This window comes from Zootoca vivipara, chromosome 6 (assembly GCF_963506605.1).
Source record: "Zootoca vivipara chromosome 6, rZooViv1.1, whole genome shotgun sequence".
Classification (NCBI taxonomy): Eukaryota; Metazoa; Chordata; class Lepidosauria; order Squamata; family Lacertidae; genus Zootoca; species Zootoca vivipara.
The window spans coordinates 86,166,287-86,183,306 of record NC_083281.1 but is presented as its reverse complement, the minus strand read 5'-3'; the positions used below and the strand labels follow the sequence as shown (position 1 = coordinate 86,183,306).

General features: G+C 48.5%; 1 protein-coding gene across 1 annotated transcript in view; it reads right to left on the bottom strand.

Annotated features, from left to right (window-relative positions):
* Positions 1 to 14,183, bottom strand: part of IGSF21 (immunoglobin superfamily member 21) — a 182,083-nt gene extending 167,900 nt beyond the window's left edge. Inside the window, exon 1 of the mRNA XM_060276479.1 lies at positions 14,177 to 14,183. Within this exon, the coding sequence (XP_060132462.1) occupies positions 14,177 to 14,183 (7 nt within the window). The remainder of the gene's footprint in view (positions 1 to 14,176) is intronic.
* Between the last annotated feature and the right edge of the window lie 2,837 nt (positions 14,184 to 17,020).

Below are 17,020 nucleotides of genomic sequence, written 5' to 3'. Positions count from 1 at the left end.
AAAAGAGAGCGCTAATGCCATTCTAGGCTGCATCCACAGAAGTCTAGTGTCCCGATCAAAGGAAATAATAGTCCCAACTCTATTGGCCAGACCACACCTGGAATACTGTGTCCCGTTCTGGGTGCCACAATTTAAGAAGGATGTTGACAAGCTGGAAGGTTTGCAGAAGAGGGCAAGCAAGGTGATCAAGGGCCTGGAAACCAAGTCTTATGAGAGAAAATTGAGGGGGTTGAGTATGTTTAACTGGGATAAGAGGAGAATGAGAGGTTCTATGAAGGCCACCTTCAAATATCCAAAGGGCTTTCACATGGAAGATGGAACATGTTTTCTCCTGCTCCGGAGGGTAGGATCTGAAAGGAATAAGATTCCAACTAAACCTTTCTGGGGGTAAGAGCTTTAGACAGTGGAATGGACAACCTCAGATAGTGGTGTACACTCCTTCATTGGGTTTTTTTAAACAGGTTGAATGGCCGTCTGTCAGGGATTATTTAGTTGCAGTTTGAGACCCCTGAATGATCAACTTGGTTGCCCTCCTTTGCACATGTTCCAGCTTGTCAATATCCTTCTTCAACTGTGGTTCGAAGAACTGGACCCTGCAGACGAGGCCTCACCAAGAAAGCAAGCTCGCTCCATCTTGCATGTGACAGCCCTTTGGATATCGGAAGATAGCTCTCTCATCTTCTCCAGGCTAAGCATCATTTGTGGGGAGCCCTCTAAGGGTACCGGTTCAGTGGGGGGGTCAACATCAGCCTTGGTGCGGCCTCAAAGCATCTCAGTTCCATCCCTCCCCTCAAGAAAAACAATGTCAGCTCCACCGAATGGCAATCAGTCTGGCCTACCTCACTGGACCACCACACAGAATTATAGAAGTATAGAGCTGGAAAGGGACCTCACGAGTCATCTAGTCCACCCCCTTGCAACTCAGGAATCACAAACCCGCCGACAACAAAGGGGGCAGGTAGCTGGCCACTTGCCAATTTCTACCCTTTCCTTCTCTTTGAGGGTTTCTTTGTGCCTGTGCTCGAGTTCTGTTTTTTGCAACTGGAAAGCCTCCACGCCACCTAGCAGATTTAATCAAGAGACTTAATTTGCGTGCCGCACTCTGATTGCCTAACCTACGCCCAGGCTGTTCGTTTGGGTACGCGCTCCCTTCGCAATACACATGTAACTCATTCCTGCTAATTATATAAACACCCCGGCTCTGCAATCTGCAAAAATTAGATGCTGCTGTTTAGCAGGGTACAGAGAGTGCTATTTTTTTATTTTTTATTTCCCATCCTCTCTGCTTTTGCCAATTCAACATGCTGGGAGGTGAAGTTCTCCAGTTCAGTTTTTGCTGCTACACACACACACACACACACACACACACACACACACACACACACACGATGACTCTCCACCTGGGAACAGTTAGTAGGGGCTCACTTCAGACCACCCCCATCAAAATCATAGGAGACACCCTCCTCTCCCTCTCTCTTAAACACCCTCCCTCCTTCCCTCCCTCCCCATCCCTTTCTTCCTCTCCCTCTCCCATGTTCTGAGGAGAGTTTAGAGCAGGCATCCCCAAACTTCGGCCCTCCAGATGTTTTGGACTACAATTCCCATCATCCCTAGTTAACAGGACCAGTGGTCAGGGATGATGGGAATTGTAGCCCCAAAACAGCTGGAGGGCCCAGTTTGGCCATGCCTGGAAGCAATCAGATGTTCAGGAGAAAACCGAGTCTGGTGTCGCAAGTAGAACAGAGAGTAGGTTCAAAGGATCCCTACAAAGACACACACTGCTGTCCAACTGCATGGGAAGATATACAAGAAGGTGCCCCATGAGGCCACCAGTCCATCTAGTTATTATCATAGAATTGTAGAGTTGGAAGGGACCCCAAGGGTCATCTAGCCCAACCCCCTGCAATGCAGGAAACTCAGCTAAAGCATCCCTGACAGATGGCCATGCAACCTCTGCTTGAAACTTCCAAGGAAGGAGAGTCCACAACCGCCCGAGGGAGACCGTTCCCACTGTCGAACAGCTCTTACTGTCAAGACAGCTTTTCCTGACCTTTAGTCAGAATCTCCTTTCTTGGAGCTTGGAGCCACTGGTTCGAGTCCTACCTTCCAGAGCAGGAGAAAACAAGAGGGAGGTTAAGCTGAAAGGCAGTGACTGGCCCCAACGTCACCCAGTGAGCTTCACGGCCAAGTGGGGATTTTCAACCCTTGTCTCCAAGGTCCTAGTCCAGCACTCTAACCAGTAACCACTATGCCAGAATGCCTCTCTTCTCCCACTACCCAATTTCATTACCGTTGCTGTTTAAAAAGCATCTTCCGCAACAATCCCACCGAACAGCACAAAATCGACCGCGGAGTCACGGAAGCAAAGAAGGCCATGTCAGGAAAGGTGTAGGGAGACTAAGTGAATGCTTTTGCTCCAGCTGATGAATTTTTAGGAAATCCAATTATCACAGCATTTTGATGGGATCCATCTCATTTGGTAGTATTGATCCTCCCTTTCTCCCCCTCTTGATATTGTTATATTTTAATGCCCGGGCCTCGGAATTGATTTTGCAGAGCAACTGCAGAAGACAAAAAATGCCCTTTATTTTTATTTTCAAAAAACTAACTCACAGAAGTGCACACAAGCTAACCTCCGAGGGAGAAAATCTATCCTGTTAAACGTGGGTTAATTAAAAAGGAGGAAAAATTCAGAAAGGACTGATCAAAGCTATCATTTCAAAACAACAACGTTGCCCCAACACACACACACACACACACACACACACACACACACACACACGGAAAGAATGCACAGCTCAGGGGTAGAGCATCTGCCTGGCATGCAGAAGGCCCCGATTTCAATCCCCGCTGGCAGCATCGCCAGGTAGGGCTGGGAGAGACTTCCTGCCTGAATCCCAGGATGGTCTCTGCCAGTCAGTGTAGCCATTACTGAGCTGTGTGGATCAAGGGGGCGACTCCACAGAAAGCGACTTCCTACTTAAGGAGAAATTCCATTGCAAATCTACATAATTCACAGGTCCGGGAAGAACAACAAGGAATGGCACAGGGATCAAATACAGCTTTCCAGGAGTCTCTTTTTTGGCTCCCAGGAGTCTCTCCAGGCCACATGCTCTTTGAGTATTGTTGCAAGGCTCCATTTTCCATTTGGCTGGGCAACATCTGGTTTTCGGCATCATGATATATATCCAGTGCCGGATTTACGTATAAGCTAAACAAGCTACAGCTTAGGGCCCCACTCTCTTGGGGCCCCCCAAAAAAAATTAAAGGAAAAAAACTGGATGTACATTTCCAAAATATAAGTTCAACAATTACTTTGATTAAATACATATATTTTGTTATGTGCAAATGTCTTTAGATACCTATTAGGCCCATAAATTACCATGTGGGATATATTCAACACACAAAAAAACAACGACAATTTGTTGTTGACAAAGGACAGCTGGACATATAAAGGGCTCCATTACATTCAGTAGCTTAGGGCCTCATCAAACCTAAATCCGACCCTGGATATATCAACAGCTAAGCATCACAATATATCATGATGTCTGAAAGAAGGATGGAGTTATGGAGAGGCATCACCTCGTTTCGTGGTTTTTCGTGGCGTCGTGTGTGTGTGTGTGTGTGTGTGTGTGAGAGAGAGAGAGAGAGAGAGCGCTATGCAAAAATCGCAGCATGATTCGCAATATATTGCCAGGTCAAAAATTATGAAACTGATATCACAATATGGACTTCAAAGTGGTTTTGGATGATATATTGACATATCGGCCAGCCCTAAAGGTATCTTTGAACCGTGACAATGCTGCCTGCTTGACTGGGTGGGAATGGAGAAGTGTACAGTGTGTCTTTGTGGGTGCAGAATGCAACCTGTTGCACAAAGTTAACAGTCACATCTTTTGCACAGACCCACCACGTCTATGTGGCGTGCAGGAAGTTGCCCATATCCAGCCCCCAGGCTCAAAGAAGGTTCTCCTTCCCTGCAACGCAAGACCTGTAAACACATCTTTCCTTTCAAATCCACCCTTCTCTGAGTTTTGTAAGGCAATTTCCCAAGCCAAAACGCATTGCATTTGGGGAAATCGCTTGAAAAGTGCCCATATGTGAGCAGCAGAATTAAGCTTATTAGAAAAGCATGCACAGAACTTTTATGACATTCTGGTGCAATAGAAACTTTGCAAAACAATGTGGAAAGTGGGGGATAGGGAGTGAGCTTATGGCTGAGAAAATGGGAACCAATGCCGCTAGATTCTTTGACCCAGGGCCGGCGGGTCCATTAAGGCGAACTAGGCAGTTGCCTAGGGTGCCAAAATGGAGGGGGCGCTGGTGTGTCTCCCCGCTTGCAAACGCTCTCTCTGCCGCCGCTTTTGCTCCTGCTGCTGCTTGCTGCTTGCTGTTGCAGAGGCGCTTCCCTACAATGCCCTGCAGGGGGCGCAGGGCCGCGCTACACGACGGAGCCAGAAATCGGGGTGTGTGTGTGTGCTCAAACCAATCAATCAAAGCAGGCGGGGAGGCGGGGGAACCTGAGCGTGCGTGCGCCCAGTTGTTAGGCAGATGGGTTTTTATTAAAAAAGGAAAAAAGAGTGTGCGGCCTTCGGGGCGGGGTGGGGGAGGACATGCTCCACACTCTCCAGGCTCCTCCTCTCACGCGCCTCCTTGGCCAATCGCCAAGCGGGAAGGCGGGGGGGCGCCAGAAGGTGATCTCACCTAGGGCGCAAAAAACCCTAGCACCAGCCCTGCTTTGACCCATTCATTGCATTGATTTCTCAGCTCAAGCCAGGATTTTTATGGCTCTCTCCCTTCCTCATTTAATCACCACAACCACCCTGCAAGGCAGGTTAGGTCAAGAAGAGTTTGGATTTGATATCCCACTTTATCACTACCCGAAGGAGTCTCAAAGCGGCTAACCATCTCCTTTCCCCTCCTCCCCCACAACAGACACCCTGTGAGGTGGGTGGGGCTGAGAGACTTCAGAGAAGTGTGACTAGCCCAAGGTCACCCAGCAGCTGCATGTGGAGGAGCAGGGACGCGAACCCGGTTCCCCAGATTACAAGTCTCCCGCTCTTAACCACTACACCGGAGACGCGAACCCGGTTCCCCAGATTACAAGTCTCCCGCTCTTAACCACTACACCTCACTGGCCCCGAAGGTCATCCAGTGAGCTTCATGGCCGAGTGGGGGATTTCCGCCCTGGTCCCCCAGGTCCTAGGTCCAGCACTAACCACTAGGCAACACTGGCTCTGTCCCGACACACACAGACACACACTCTAAGCCAATCTTTTTTTATATGAAAAAATCTATGTAATATTCATCTATCTAAAAATGGAAACATGTCTCAGACACTCATTTGCATAAAGCTGGGGGAAGGTGTCAGTTGTCCAACCCTTTGCCAAAGATAAAAGGAGACGTAGTTTATTAAACTTGGAAATTTCTCAGTCACAAGCGCCAGCTGGTGTTGCTAGCCAGAGCAGTCTCAGGAAAGAGACAAACCATCTTCCCCACAACCCCAGCATCTGGCAAAGGAGGGACTAGTGAGGAGGAATTAAAGAACCTTTTAAGGAGGGTGAAAGAGGAGAGCGCAAAATATGGTCTGAAGCTCAACATCAAAAAAAAAAACCAAGATCATGGCCACTGGTCCCATCACCTCCTGGCAAATAGAAGGGGAAGAAATGGAGGCAGTGAGAGATTTTACTTTCTTGGGCTCCTTGATCACTGCAGATGGTGACAGCAGTCACGAAATTAAAAGACGCCTGCTTCTTGGGAGAAAAGCAATGACAAACCTAGACAGCTTCTTAAAAAGCAGAGACATCACCTTGCCTACAAAGGTCCGTATAGTTAAAGCTATGGTTTTCCCAGTAGTGATGTATGGAAGTGAGAGCTGGACCATAAAGAAGGCTGATCGCCGAAGAATTGATGCTTTTGAATTATGGTGCTGGAGGAGACTCTTGAGAGTCCCATGGACTGCAAGAAGATCAAACCTATCCATTCTTAAGGAAATCAGCCCTGAGTGCTCACTGGAAGGACAGATCGTGAAGCTGAGGCTCCAATACTTTGGCCACCTCATGAGAAGAGAAGAATCCTTGGAAAAGACCCTGATGTTGGGAAAGATTGAGGGCACTAGGAGAAGGAGACGACAGAGGACGAGATGGTTGGACAGTGTTCTCGAAGCTACCAACATGAGTTTGACCAAACTGCAGGAGGCAGTGGAAGACAGGAGTGCCTGGCGTGCTCTGGTCCATGGGGTCACGAAGAGTCGGACATGACTAAACGACTAAACAACAACAACAGTACAGACTGGGGCTCTCTGACTCCCCCAACCCCCCCCCAACCCCTCAATCTTTCCATCTACAGTAGTTGCAATGTGCAGGCAACACAGAACAACTCGGGAAGTAGAGGGAGGCGTCATTGTGCTCTATAGTTGTAACTATAGGGTAGTTAGAATCAAAGAACTGTAGGATTGGAAGGGACCCTGGCGGTGATCTAGACCAACCCCCTGGAAGGCTGTGTTCTGGGGAACGCAGCGTTCTGAAGTTGCTCCCGGGAGGAGAAAGCAGAAACGGAGGCCTCGTGGACATCCAAGGAAGCCAGTCATGGGAAGACACAGCACAGATAAGAGGAAGTACTTCTCGAGGCAGCACAAACTGTGGAACTCCCTCCCACAGGATGCAGTGAAGACCACCAACCTGGGTAGGTTTAAATCAGGCATAGGCAAACTCGGCCCTCCAGATGTTTTGGGACTACAACTCCCATCATCCCTAGCTAGCAGGACCAGTGGTCAGGGATGATGGGAGTTGTAGTCCCAAAAACATCTGGAGGGCCGAATTTGCCTATGTCTGGTTTAACTGGACAAATTCAGGGAGGAGGGGCCTACTAGCCACAATTTCTCTAATGTGTCTCCACTGTCAGAGGCAACAAATCTTCTGAATATCAGTTGCTGGAAACCACAGGAGGGGAAAGGGCTCTACTGCATGACAACCGACATTTGGTCAGCCACTGGGAGAACAGGATGCTGGATTCGACGGGTCATTGGTCTGATCCAGCAGCCTCTTCTGATGTTTGCATTCAGTGGCACCTCCATATGGCAACATTCTGGTGAAGGTCTGATGTCTCTTCCTAACTGCCCTGCCTTGTAGAGAGGAAAGTTCCACCTCTAACCCAGTCAAGCTGCTTTTCCAGATTCCCAGTTGCGGCTGGGAAGTTTGATTAACTACACACACATTGAGACACATTGAAATTTTTAAGCGATTGACATGGGTGCAAGATCAAGGTCCACACTCCCATGGCTACCTGCCAGGGTTAACTGAGCCTGTGATCCCTGCCTTGCAGAGGGGGTTGGTCTAGATGACCCCTGGGGTTCCCTCCCAACTCTACGATTCTCCGATTTTACCCTGAGTGGGATTAGCATTCAATGAAGTCCACGGCAGGGCGTAATATTTTTCCTCTATCCTCTTTCTCCACACCAGGCATAATCAAACACAATTTTTTTGTTAGCCGCTTATCTTTCTAGGCTAAAAAGACACCATTTTTTAAATCTACTGTTGCCGTTCTTCCACTTATTTCACCTGCGCCCAATTCCTCTCCCTTCTCATCGCTTTGAAGTTGACCTCCAATGCACACTTTTGCTAATTTGAAGGCCCCTTACCCTCTCCCCCCCCCACAACCCCCCCCAAAACCTATCTGCTCCCAGCGATTAGTAATCTCTTTGCTTTCTCCGTAATGCTGGGCCTGCTAATAAGATTAAAACGTATCTCCCTATTACAGCACCGATCCATAATTCTGATTTACTGTTACTTCTCAGCCACTATGGAAACAGATGAGAAGCCCCCGTTACCTTAATCCTCATCTGAGCCACTGAGGGATAGCGGCTAATTAATACCTTTCTGTCTCCCGGTTTCGCCGAGATATGAAGGCCTATCAAATATTCATCAGGAACTCGCCCACCCATCTCTCCAGACAATCCGTCGACTCTTTGCCCTGCTCTGCTACCGATATTCTCTGGGAAACGGCGAAGGTTTTCTTCCCTCCCACTCTCATAATAACGCTAGAATTCACAGGCGTCCCCAAGAAGCTGGAGTTTGGAAGATTCAGGGCAGATAAAAGGGGGAACTTCTGGACACAGATCAGGCATAGACCGTGGAACTCCCCTCCACATGGCGGGGAAACACAGACCTGTGCAGAAACTCAAGAACGTCAGAAGATCAAGCCATTTTAGCCTCTTGTTGTCACAGGGGCAGAAAAGCCCAAAAGCTTGCACACTTACCTTCCAAAATTTCTCCAATGAAAATAGGGACATCCTATTCAATACTACTAATAATAAGAATATTTAAAACCTGGGCATCTGACTGGGTTGCCGCCACCACTCTGGGCAGTTTCCAACATATATAAAAACGTAATAACACATTAAACAAAAACCTTCCCTATACAGGGCTGCCTTCAAACAGCTCGGGGGTTGGTTAACTAAGGTTTCCAGCAGCTAGGATTCCGGAACCAATTCCTACCTCTAGCCATGGAGCCAGAGGGTGGTCATTGTGGTTAGTAGCCCTTGATAGCCCTCTCCTCCATGAATTTGTCCAATCTGCTTTTGAAGCCGTCCAAGTTGGCGGCCATCACTGTGGAAGGGAGTTCCATAGTTCAACTACGTGCTTGCCTTTCTATTATCTGTCCCAAATCTTCCAGCAAATGACCAGCTAAGGCACCTGCCTTTTTCTGGTCCTACATGAGGCAAGGGGGGGGGAGAAATGGGGCAGTTTCTCAATGGGGTAGAGCACGAGACTCTTAATCTCAAGGTTGTGGGTTTGAGCTCCACGTTGGCCAAAGATTTCTGCATTGCAGAGGTGTGTGGACTGCATGTCCTTCGTGGTCCCTTCCAGCTCTGCATTCCTACGAGTCGATGATTCCAAACCACTCTTTGCTCATGTGCAGACACCCTGGTGGTGGTTCATAGCTGGCAATCTGCGCATGCTCAGGGGCTCGGCTTCACTTCAAAGGGAACCAGGGCTGACACCACCACCAACAAACACTTGGGGAGAATCCAGCCCGAGGGTTGGGAGGAGGGGGGGGGCGGCGGAAGGCAAACAGCCCATCTGATGAATGTGGCAGGAGAGGCGCTGACACACTGCTTTTAATGAAACATAATGAAGCGTGGCATCGTAAAATATTTCCTTTAATTCAGTGCTCCCGTGAGGAAGTGGGAATAGCAGCTCAGTAATGGGCTCGGCCGTTTGGCTGGGAGAGATGGAAAGCCTTGTTTGCTAAAACAGGATTTTATGTTTCCCTTTTTAAAATGAAAGAAAAGGCGAAGGTGCCTAAACAGATCCATAGGGGGCAGTAAGGGGGGCAGAGCATGCACCTTCAATCCCCACTAGTAGGGCTGGGAGAGGTTCCCTGCCTGAGCCCTTGCTGCCAGTCATTGTAGACAGCACTGAGCTAGACAGACCTGCAGGTGCAAATCGCTACGAGGAAACGTCCTGGGCCTTAAAGGAAGGGATGTAGCTCAGTGTCAGGACACCTGCTCTGAATGCAGAAGGCCCTCAGGTTCAAGCCAGTGCTCTGACCCACTGTAGGGCAGCTTCCTAGTTATGTCAGGTCCTCTATGAGGACTAAAATACTGCTACATCTTCAGCAGAAGGCCAGTAGTGAATCATATCTTGGCATGCAGAACGTCACAGGTTCAATCCGCAAGTTAGGGGATTGAAGTTAGGGGTCAGAGGGACTCTCTTTCTGAAACTCTGGAGAGCTGCTGCCAGGCAGTGGAGGCAATACTGAATTAGGTGGACCAAGGGTCTGATTTGGTAAAGGCAGGTTCTTGCTGAAATCAGCGCTATGAGGACTAGAATCTTACTTTGCTTTTGGGGGAAGGAGCACCTTGCAACAGAATGATAATAATAATTTATTATTTCTACCCCGCCCATCTGGTTGGGTTTCCCCAGCCACTCTGGGCGGCTTTCAACAGAACATTAACAACAGAATAAAACATCACACATTTAAAACTTCCCTAAACAGGGCTGCCTTCAGATGTCTTCTAAAATCAGATAATTGTTTGTTTCCTTGACATCTGATGGGAGGGCGTTCCACAGGGCGGGTGCCACTACCGAGAAGGCCCTCTGCCTGGTTCCCTGTAACTTCACTTCTCGAATTGAGGGAACCGCCAGAAGGCCCTCGGAGCTGGACCTCAGTGTCCGGGCAGAATGACGGGGATGGAGAGAGGTTCCTTCGGGTATACTGGGTCGAGGCCGCATCCCCAAGTTGGGCTAGGAATGACTCACCGATGAAAGCCTGGAAAAGCCACTGCCTGTTAATGTCAGCAATACTGAATCTTAGAATTGTAGAGTTGGAAGGGATCCCGAGGGTCATCTAGTCTGACCCACTGCAATGCAGGAATCTCAGCTAAAGCATCCATGACAGATGGCCACCAAACCTCCACAGGAAGGAGAATCCGCCGCCTCCCGAGGGATTTGGATAGTTTTTACTGTCAGAAAGTTCTTCCTGATACATGGACATGGTAGAAGGCAGCGCTCGAGATTCTGAATCAATTCCTCAACCCTTTTTTTAAGAAACGGCAATTCATTTGTGTTTGTGGGGTGAAAAAACAGACCTCAAATCTGCTACCTCTTTGCCAAAGCACCATCACCCTCAGCCATGTCTTTTGCTGCCTCTCCAAACCAGTAGAGGGCTGGGTTTTCATTTTTAAGAGAGGGGTTTTGTGTACCCTCCTTGGATGCTGCTGCTGCAACAACAACAACTTCTTATTACTTATTACGTATTTTGTGATTTTATCTTGCTAACCACCCACTGGGCATAGGGCAGTATGCAAATTTAAATAATAATAAAATAAAAATATAACCCTCCACCAATATGACTGGGTTGCCCACAGGAAACCGCTCTAGGTTGTCTGCAAACCACACATTTAAAGCATTTTGCTTCCCCCCAAAAATAACTGAAATGCACTCTAAATGGGGCTTCCCTTGTATTTATTCCTGTATTGTAGGGGGTTGGACTAGATGACCCTCGGCACCCCCGATTCTACGATCTGGAAGCTGCCGTCAGTACAGAATGCTACAGCACAGTTGCCGACAGAGGGAAGCACAGTCAGCATATAACTCCTGAGATCTGCACCAGATGCCGATTTGCTGCCGGGCCGAGTTCAAAGTGTTGCTGCTATCTGTGTATGAAGCACTTAATAACTTGGGACCAAGTTTACCTCTGAGATCACCTTTTCCCATATACGCCCATTCACCCACTTCAACCTGCAGAACTGGTATTCTCACAGGTGCCACATAATACCCATCCCACCATAGGAAGAAATCAATCTTTTAGTGTGGTGTGACACTTTGGAACTCCCTGCCTATTGACATCAGACAAGCACCTTGACTATACACTTTCTGGTGCCTGCCCCAAACATCTTTCTTTACGCAAGCCTATCCAGGCATGTAGAAGCTACAAGCGTTTTAATCTGTTTTTACCTTTACTGATTACTTTAATTAGTTCTGATTGGCAAGCCACTCTTTCCTTAAGGACTAGCAACGTCACACGCAATTGGATTTGATGGGAAAGATCCCCAGGAGCTATTCCAGGCCCCTGCTTCACCCTCATTATTCATCCTCTCCTCGGACCTCTTAGATTTCAGCAGACACTCCCAAGCCTCTCTTTGCATTTGCAAGCTTAAGGACTAGAAACTTTATTTCAAATTAAAAAAATAAAAATAATGCATCAGTCAGAGCTCAGCATCCAGTCTTGCTCATACACTCAAGCATTTCTCCAATGAAAACAGGGACACCCTATTCCATAATATTAATGATGATAATTTTATTATTTATACCCCGCCCATGTGACTCGGTTACACCAGGCACTGTAGGCAGCTTCCAACAGATGCAAAAACTTAATGAAAGATTAAGCATTTAAAAACTTCCCTATATAGGGCTGCCTTCAGATGTCTTCTAAAGGTTGCATAGTTACTTATCTCCTTGGATCAGGGGTCACGTAATTCCATACTCGCCAACATTTCTCTAATGAAATAGGGACATCCTAAGGAAAAGTGAGGGACGCAGGTGGCACTGTGGGTTAAACCACAGAGCCTAGGGCTTGCTGATCAGAAGGTCGACTGTTCGAATCCCTGCGATGGGGTGAGCTCCCGTTGCTCGGTCCCAGCTCCTGCCAACCTAGCAGTTTGAAAGCACGTCAGAGTGCAAGTAGATAAATAGGTACCGCTACAGCGGGAAGGTAAACGGCGTTTCCGTGTGCTGCTCTGGTTCGCCAGAAGCGGCTTTGTCATGCTGGCCACATGACCTGGAAGCTGTACGCCGGCTCCCTTGGCCAATAATGCGAGATGAGCACGCAACCCCAGAGTCGGTCACGACTGGACCTAATGGTCAGGGGTACCTTTACCTTTACCTTAAGAAAAAGTAGGACATTCCAGGATCAAATCAGAAACCGGGACGGCTTCTGTAAATCTGGGACTGTCCCAGGAAAATAGGGACACTTGAAGGCTCTACAATGCTTATGTTGACACCAAAATGGAATTGTGAAATATTAATACCCCAATTATAGCCGCCCCCAAACTGGACTTTATTATAATAATTTTTTCCTAACCAAGCTTCAGTCCCTGCAGTCTTAGAACACCATTCTACGGAAGGCAATGGTGTAAGCAATTAATATTCCCAGCGTTGAAAAATCCCACCGCATTTCTGCTCCATCCTCCACGCCGCGCTAAATATAACCATTAAATACGCTCCCTCTTTCTTTTTCTTTTTCAGAGGGAGTTAACATTGTTTAAATAAGCCCTCTAAATGTTTAAAGAGACTGGTTATTTTATTTTGTATTCCCCCCCCCCCTCCTTCCCCTCTGCAGGAAGCTTTCAGCGGTACAGAAGGAGGGAGGGCAGGCCCTGCTTTAGTGGAGAGAGGGCGAACGAAGAGAAATAAAGCTTCCTGCAATAACAACTCCTGCCACCACCGTCGCGCTTTGCAATAAATCTGAGAGCCGCTTGTAAAAAAAAAAAACCTCAATAACAACAGCATTTTATACCAGGGCCAGGAGGCGACGGAAAGAGCTTCCCAGCTCTCCAAAGGCAAAGACCTCCTCCTCCTCATTCGAACACTTTCACTCGCTTCCCCAAGGAGAAGTGATGGACACCGACTGGGATGGCTTAAACACACACACACACACACACACACACACACACACACACACACACAATTAGACAAATTCATAAGGTGACCATGATGGCTGTGTGCCTTTACTGTCCCCCTAAGCTACTTTGTTCACAACTCTGCGTTCTTTTAATGCAAGGACAGGGGAACCTAGGTAAAGGTAAAGGTGCCCCTGACCATCAGGTCCAGTCGTGACCGACTCTGGGGTTGCGGCGCTCATCTCACTCTATAGGCCGAGGGAGCCGGCATTTGTCCACAGACAGCTTCTGGGTCATGTGGCCAGCATGACAAAGCTGCTTCTGGCGAACCAGAGCAGCACACGGAAACACCTTTTACCTTCCCGCCGGAGTGGTACCTATTTATCTACTTGCACTTTGATGTGCTTTCAAACTGCTAGGTGGGCAGGAGCTGGGACCGAGCAACAGGAGCTCACCCCGTTGCAGGGATTCGAACCGCCGACTTCCTGATCAGCAAGCCCTAGACTCTGTGGTTTAACCCACAGCACCACCTGGGTCCCTGTGGGCCTCCAATTCTTGCTGGACTCCCAACTGTTTAATAATAATACAATAAATAACAATAATAATAATTTATTTATACCCCTCCCATCTGGCTGGGTTTCCCCAGCCACTCTGAGCAGCTCCCAACAGGACATTAAAAACAGAATAAAACATTCTAAACAGGGCTGCTTTCAGGTGTCTTCTAAAAGTCGGATAGTTGTTTATTTCCTTGACATCTGGTGGGAGGGCGTTCCACAGGGCGGGTGCCACCACCGAGAAGGCCCTCTGCCTCGTTCCCTGCAACTTCACTTCTAGCAGTGAGCGAACCTCCAGACAGGGCAGTCTTTACCTGGGGGTGCGGGGCACCCGGGTGCCGAATTCTGGGTGGCGTCAGGTGCCCGCCACTGAAGCTGCTGAAGCCTCCTAAGCTCTTAACTATCTACCTGTTATGAAATAATAAATAATTTTGATGAAGCTGGAATTCAAAGCCGTCCCCGGAGTCCCGCCCTGCACGGAGAGGCGTTGCTCTCTCACCCGCCATCGGCGCGGCTGCTGCATCCCTCTTTTTCTCCTTCCTCCTCCTGGGGAGCTTTAAAAAGTGCCTGGATGTGATGCTGCATGCCTTTGCGGAGCTCGGGCGCCCAGTTCTTGAGGGGGGGGGGTGGCAGCGAGACTCAGAAGAGCAGGACGGCGCCATGGCCTCACCTGCAACCGCGGAGAAGTATATCTTGGGTGTAGATGTGGGCAGCACTAAATTTGGGGGTGCTGGGCAGATCTTTACACCCCGGCAGCGCATATGCTGAAGATGGCCCTGCCGCCAGAAGGCCCTAGGAGCTGGACCTCAGTGTCCTGTTATCATCACCCCCGACCATTGGGCATGCTGGCTGCTGGGAGTTGGAGCCCCACAACACCACAGATGGTCCCAACTCCTGAACGAGGCCATCACTTGTTGTTACGCCCAGTGCTTTTTTGGGGGGAGGGGGTACGCAGGGGTACACATACCCCTAAACATTTTATGAATCTAAGTTTGGCCTCATTGAGGGGCACTATTTCAATATGAGTACCGGTAGGAAAAGGAGAGTACCCCTAAAAAAATTTTAAGAAAAAAGTACGCCCCACCCCCAGCTACCTCTATCACAACTCTGCCTTATTTTAATGGAGGAATGGGGAGCAGTGTGGCTCTCCAAATCATAGAATTGTGGAGTTACGTGGGACCCCACAGGTCATCTAATCCAGGCATCCCCAAACTGCGGCCCTCCAGATGTTTTGGCCTACAACTCCCATGATCCCTAGCTAACAGGACCAGTGGTCGAGGAAGATGGGAAATGTAGTCCAAAACATCTGGAGGGCCGAAGTCTGGGGATGCCTGATCTAATCCAACCCCTTGCAATGCAAGAATCTCAGCTAAAGCATCCATGACAGGATGGCCATCCATCCTGTTAGTAGACTACAGCTCCTATCATCATCATCATCCCTGACTGCTGGCCATGCTGACTCTTGGAGTTGGGACTCTAGCAACACCTGGAACAGGGTTTCCCAAACTTGGATCTCCAATTGGTTTTTTTGTACTACCATTCCCATCATCCCTGACCACTAGTCCTGCTAGCTAGGGATGATGGGAGGTGTAGTCCAAAAGCAACTGGAGACCCGAGTTTGGGAAACCCTGATCTGGAGGGCCACAGGCCCCCATTCCTGAACTTGAGCATCACTTGCCTTTACTACCTCCATTCTAATTCCGCTTCCTTTTAATGGAAGAATGTGGGGTTTGTGTGGCCTTCCAGACGCTGATGAACTACAACTCCCATCTTCCTTGGTCAGTGGGCACGCCAGCTGCTGGGAGTTTCCTGGGAGAACAGAAACATAGTGCCCCATTGCTGTTTTAGCAATTCCCCATGGATTTCCCCCCCTCTAAAACAAACCACCAGAACAAAAAGGAATAAATGTTTACACCCTCCCCATTTTGTCCTTGGCAGCAGAAATGGCAGAGTCCTAATTTGAAAGGTCTTTGCTTTTTGCAATCAATGCATTTGGGTTCCTGCTAGAACTGAGAGAGGACTCATATGCTCTTTAAGCTGCACTTTGACTGTCATCAATACCACAAAGTTCAGAGATGCATCTCCCTCTCTCTTTCGGATCTGGAAAGGGTACGGAAGACTAAAAACCAACTCAAGCCGGTTTGGAGATATTTATAACATTGTATTCCCTTACCAGGAAGTTTTAAATCGAGAGAGAGAGAGAGAGAGAGAGAGAGAGAGAGAGAGAGAGAGCATGTGTGCTTCCATTAACACGGCTAAAAAGTATCGCTGCAACTACTGTACTTTCCTTGATATCTAGGAAATGCAGAGCTGAGTTCCCCCTTAAGAGGAAAGCAAGTGATGCTCTAATGATGGTCTAGATCAGCCCCTCTCACCCTTGAGTACCACCATCCCTGACCACTGGCCAGGAATCATGAGAGTTGTACTACTAACATCTAGGAACCCAAGGTTGATAAAGACTAGGTGGTCGATTTGCTGCATCAGCAGCAACAGGCTAAAGCGGTGTTTCCCAAGCTTTGATCTCCAGCTGCTTTTCGACTACAACTCCCATCATCCCTAGCTAGCAGGACCAGTGGTCAGGAATGATGGGAATTGTAGTCGAAAAGCAGCTGGAGATCCGACTTTGGGAAACACTGGACTAAAGGAACCTACCTAATTTCTAATATGCTGATGGCACACAGCTCTACTTCTCCTTTATATCTGAAGGTGAGGCATTGGATGTGCTGGACTGTTGCCTTGCCTCAGTATTGGACTTGATGAGAGCCAATAAACTGAGGTTCAATCCAGATAAGACTGAGGCACTGTTGGTGGGCAGTTCCCTAGACCGGATAGGTGGAAGATTGTCTCTCTTGAGGGGGTTACATTCCCTTTGAAGGAGTGGGTATACAAGGATCCATTGCTGTCACCTGAGGCTCAGGTGACCTCCGTGGCTCAGAGTGTCTTCCATCAGCTTGGGCTAGTGTCCCAGCTGCACCCCTATCTGGACAGGGATAGCCTAACTTCTGTTGTCTATGCTCTGGTAACCTGTAGGTTAGATTACTGCAACACATTATACATAGGGCTGCCCCTGAAGACAGTTTGGAAACTTGTGCTGGTGCAGAATTCAGTAGCCCTGCACCTGAGCAAAACTGTGAAGCATCTTCCCAGTGTAGCTCATTTTTACTGGTCTTAGGACCCCCCCCCCCAACCTGTGGGAATTGAGCCCATGAGCTGAATTAAACCGGGGGGGGGGGGGGAGGAAGCTGACTTGCATGGAGACAGACAATTGGTCTACACTACTGTCTACACCAGGGTCCCCAAACTAAGGCCCGGGGGCCGGATGTGGCCCAATCGCCTTCTAAAT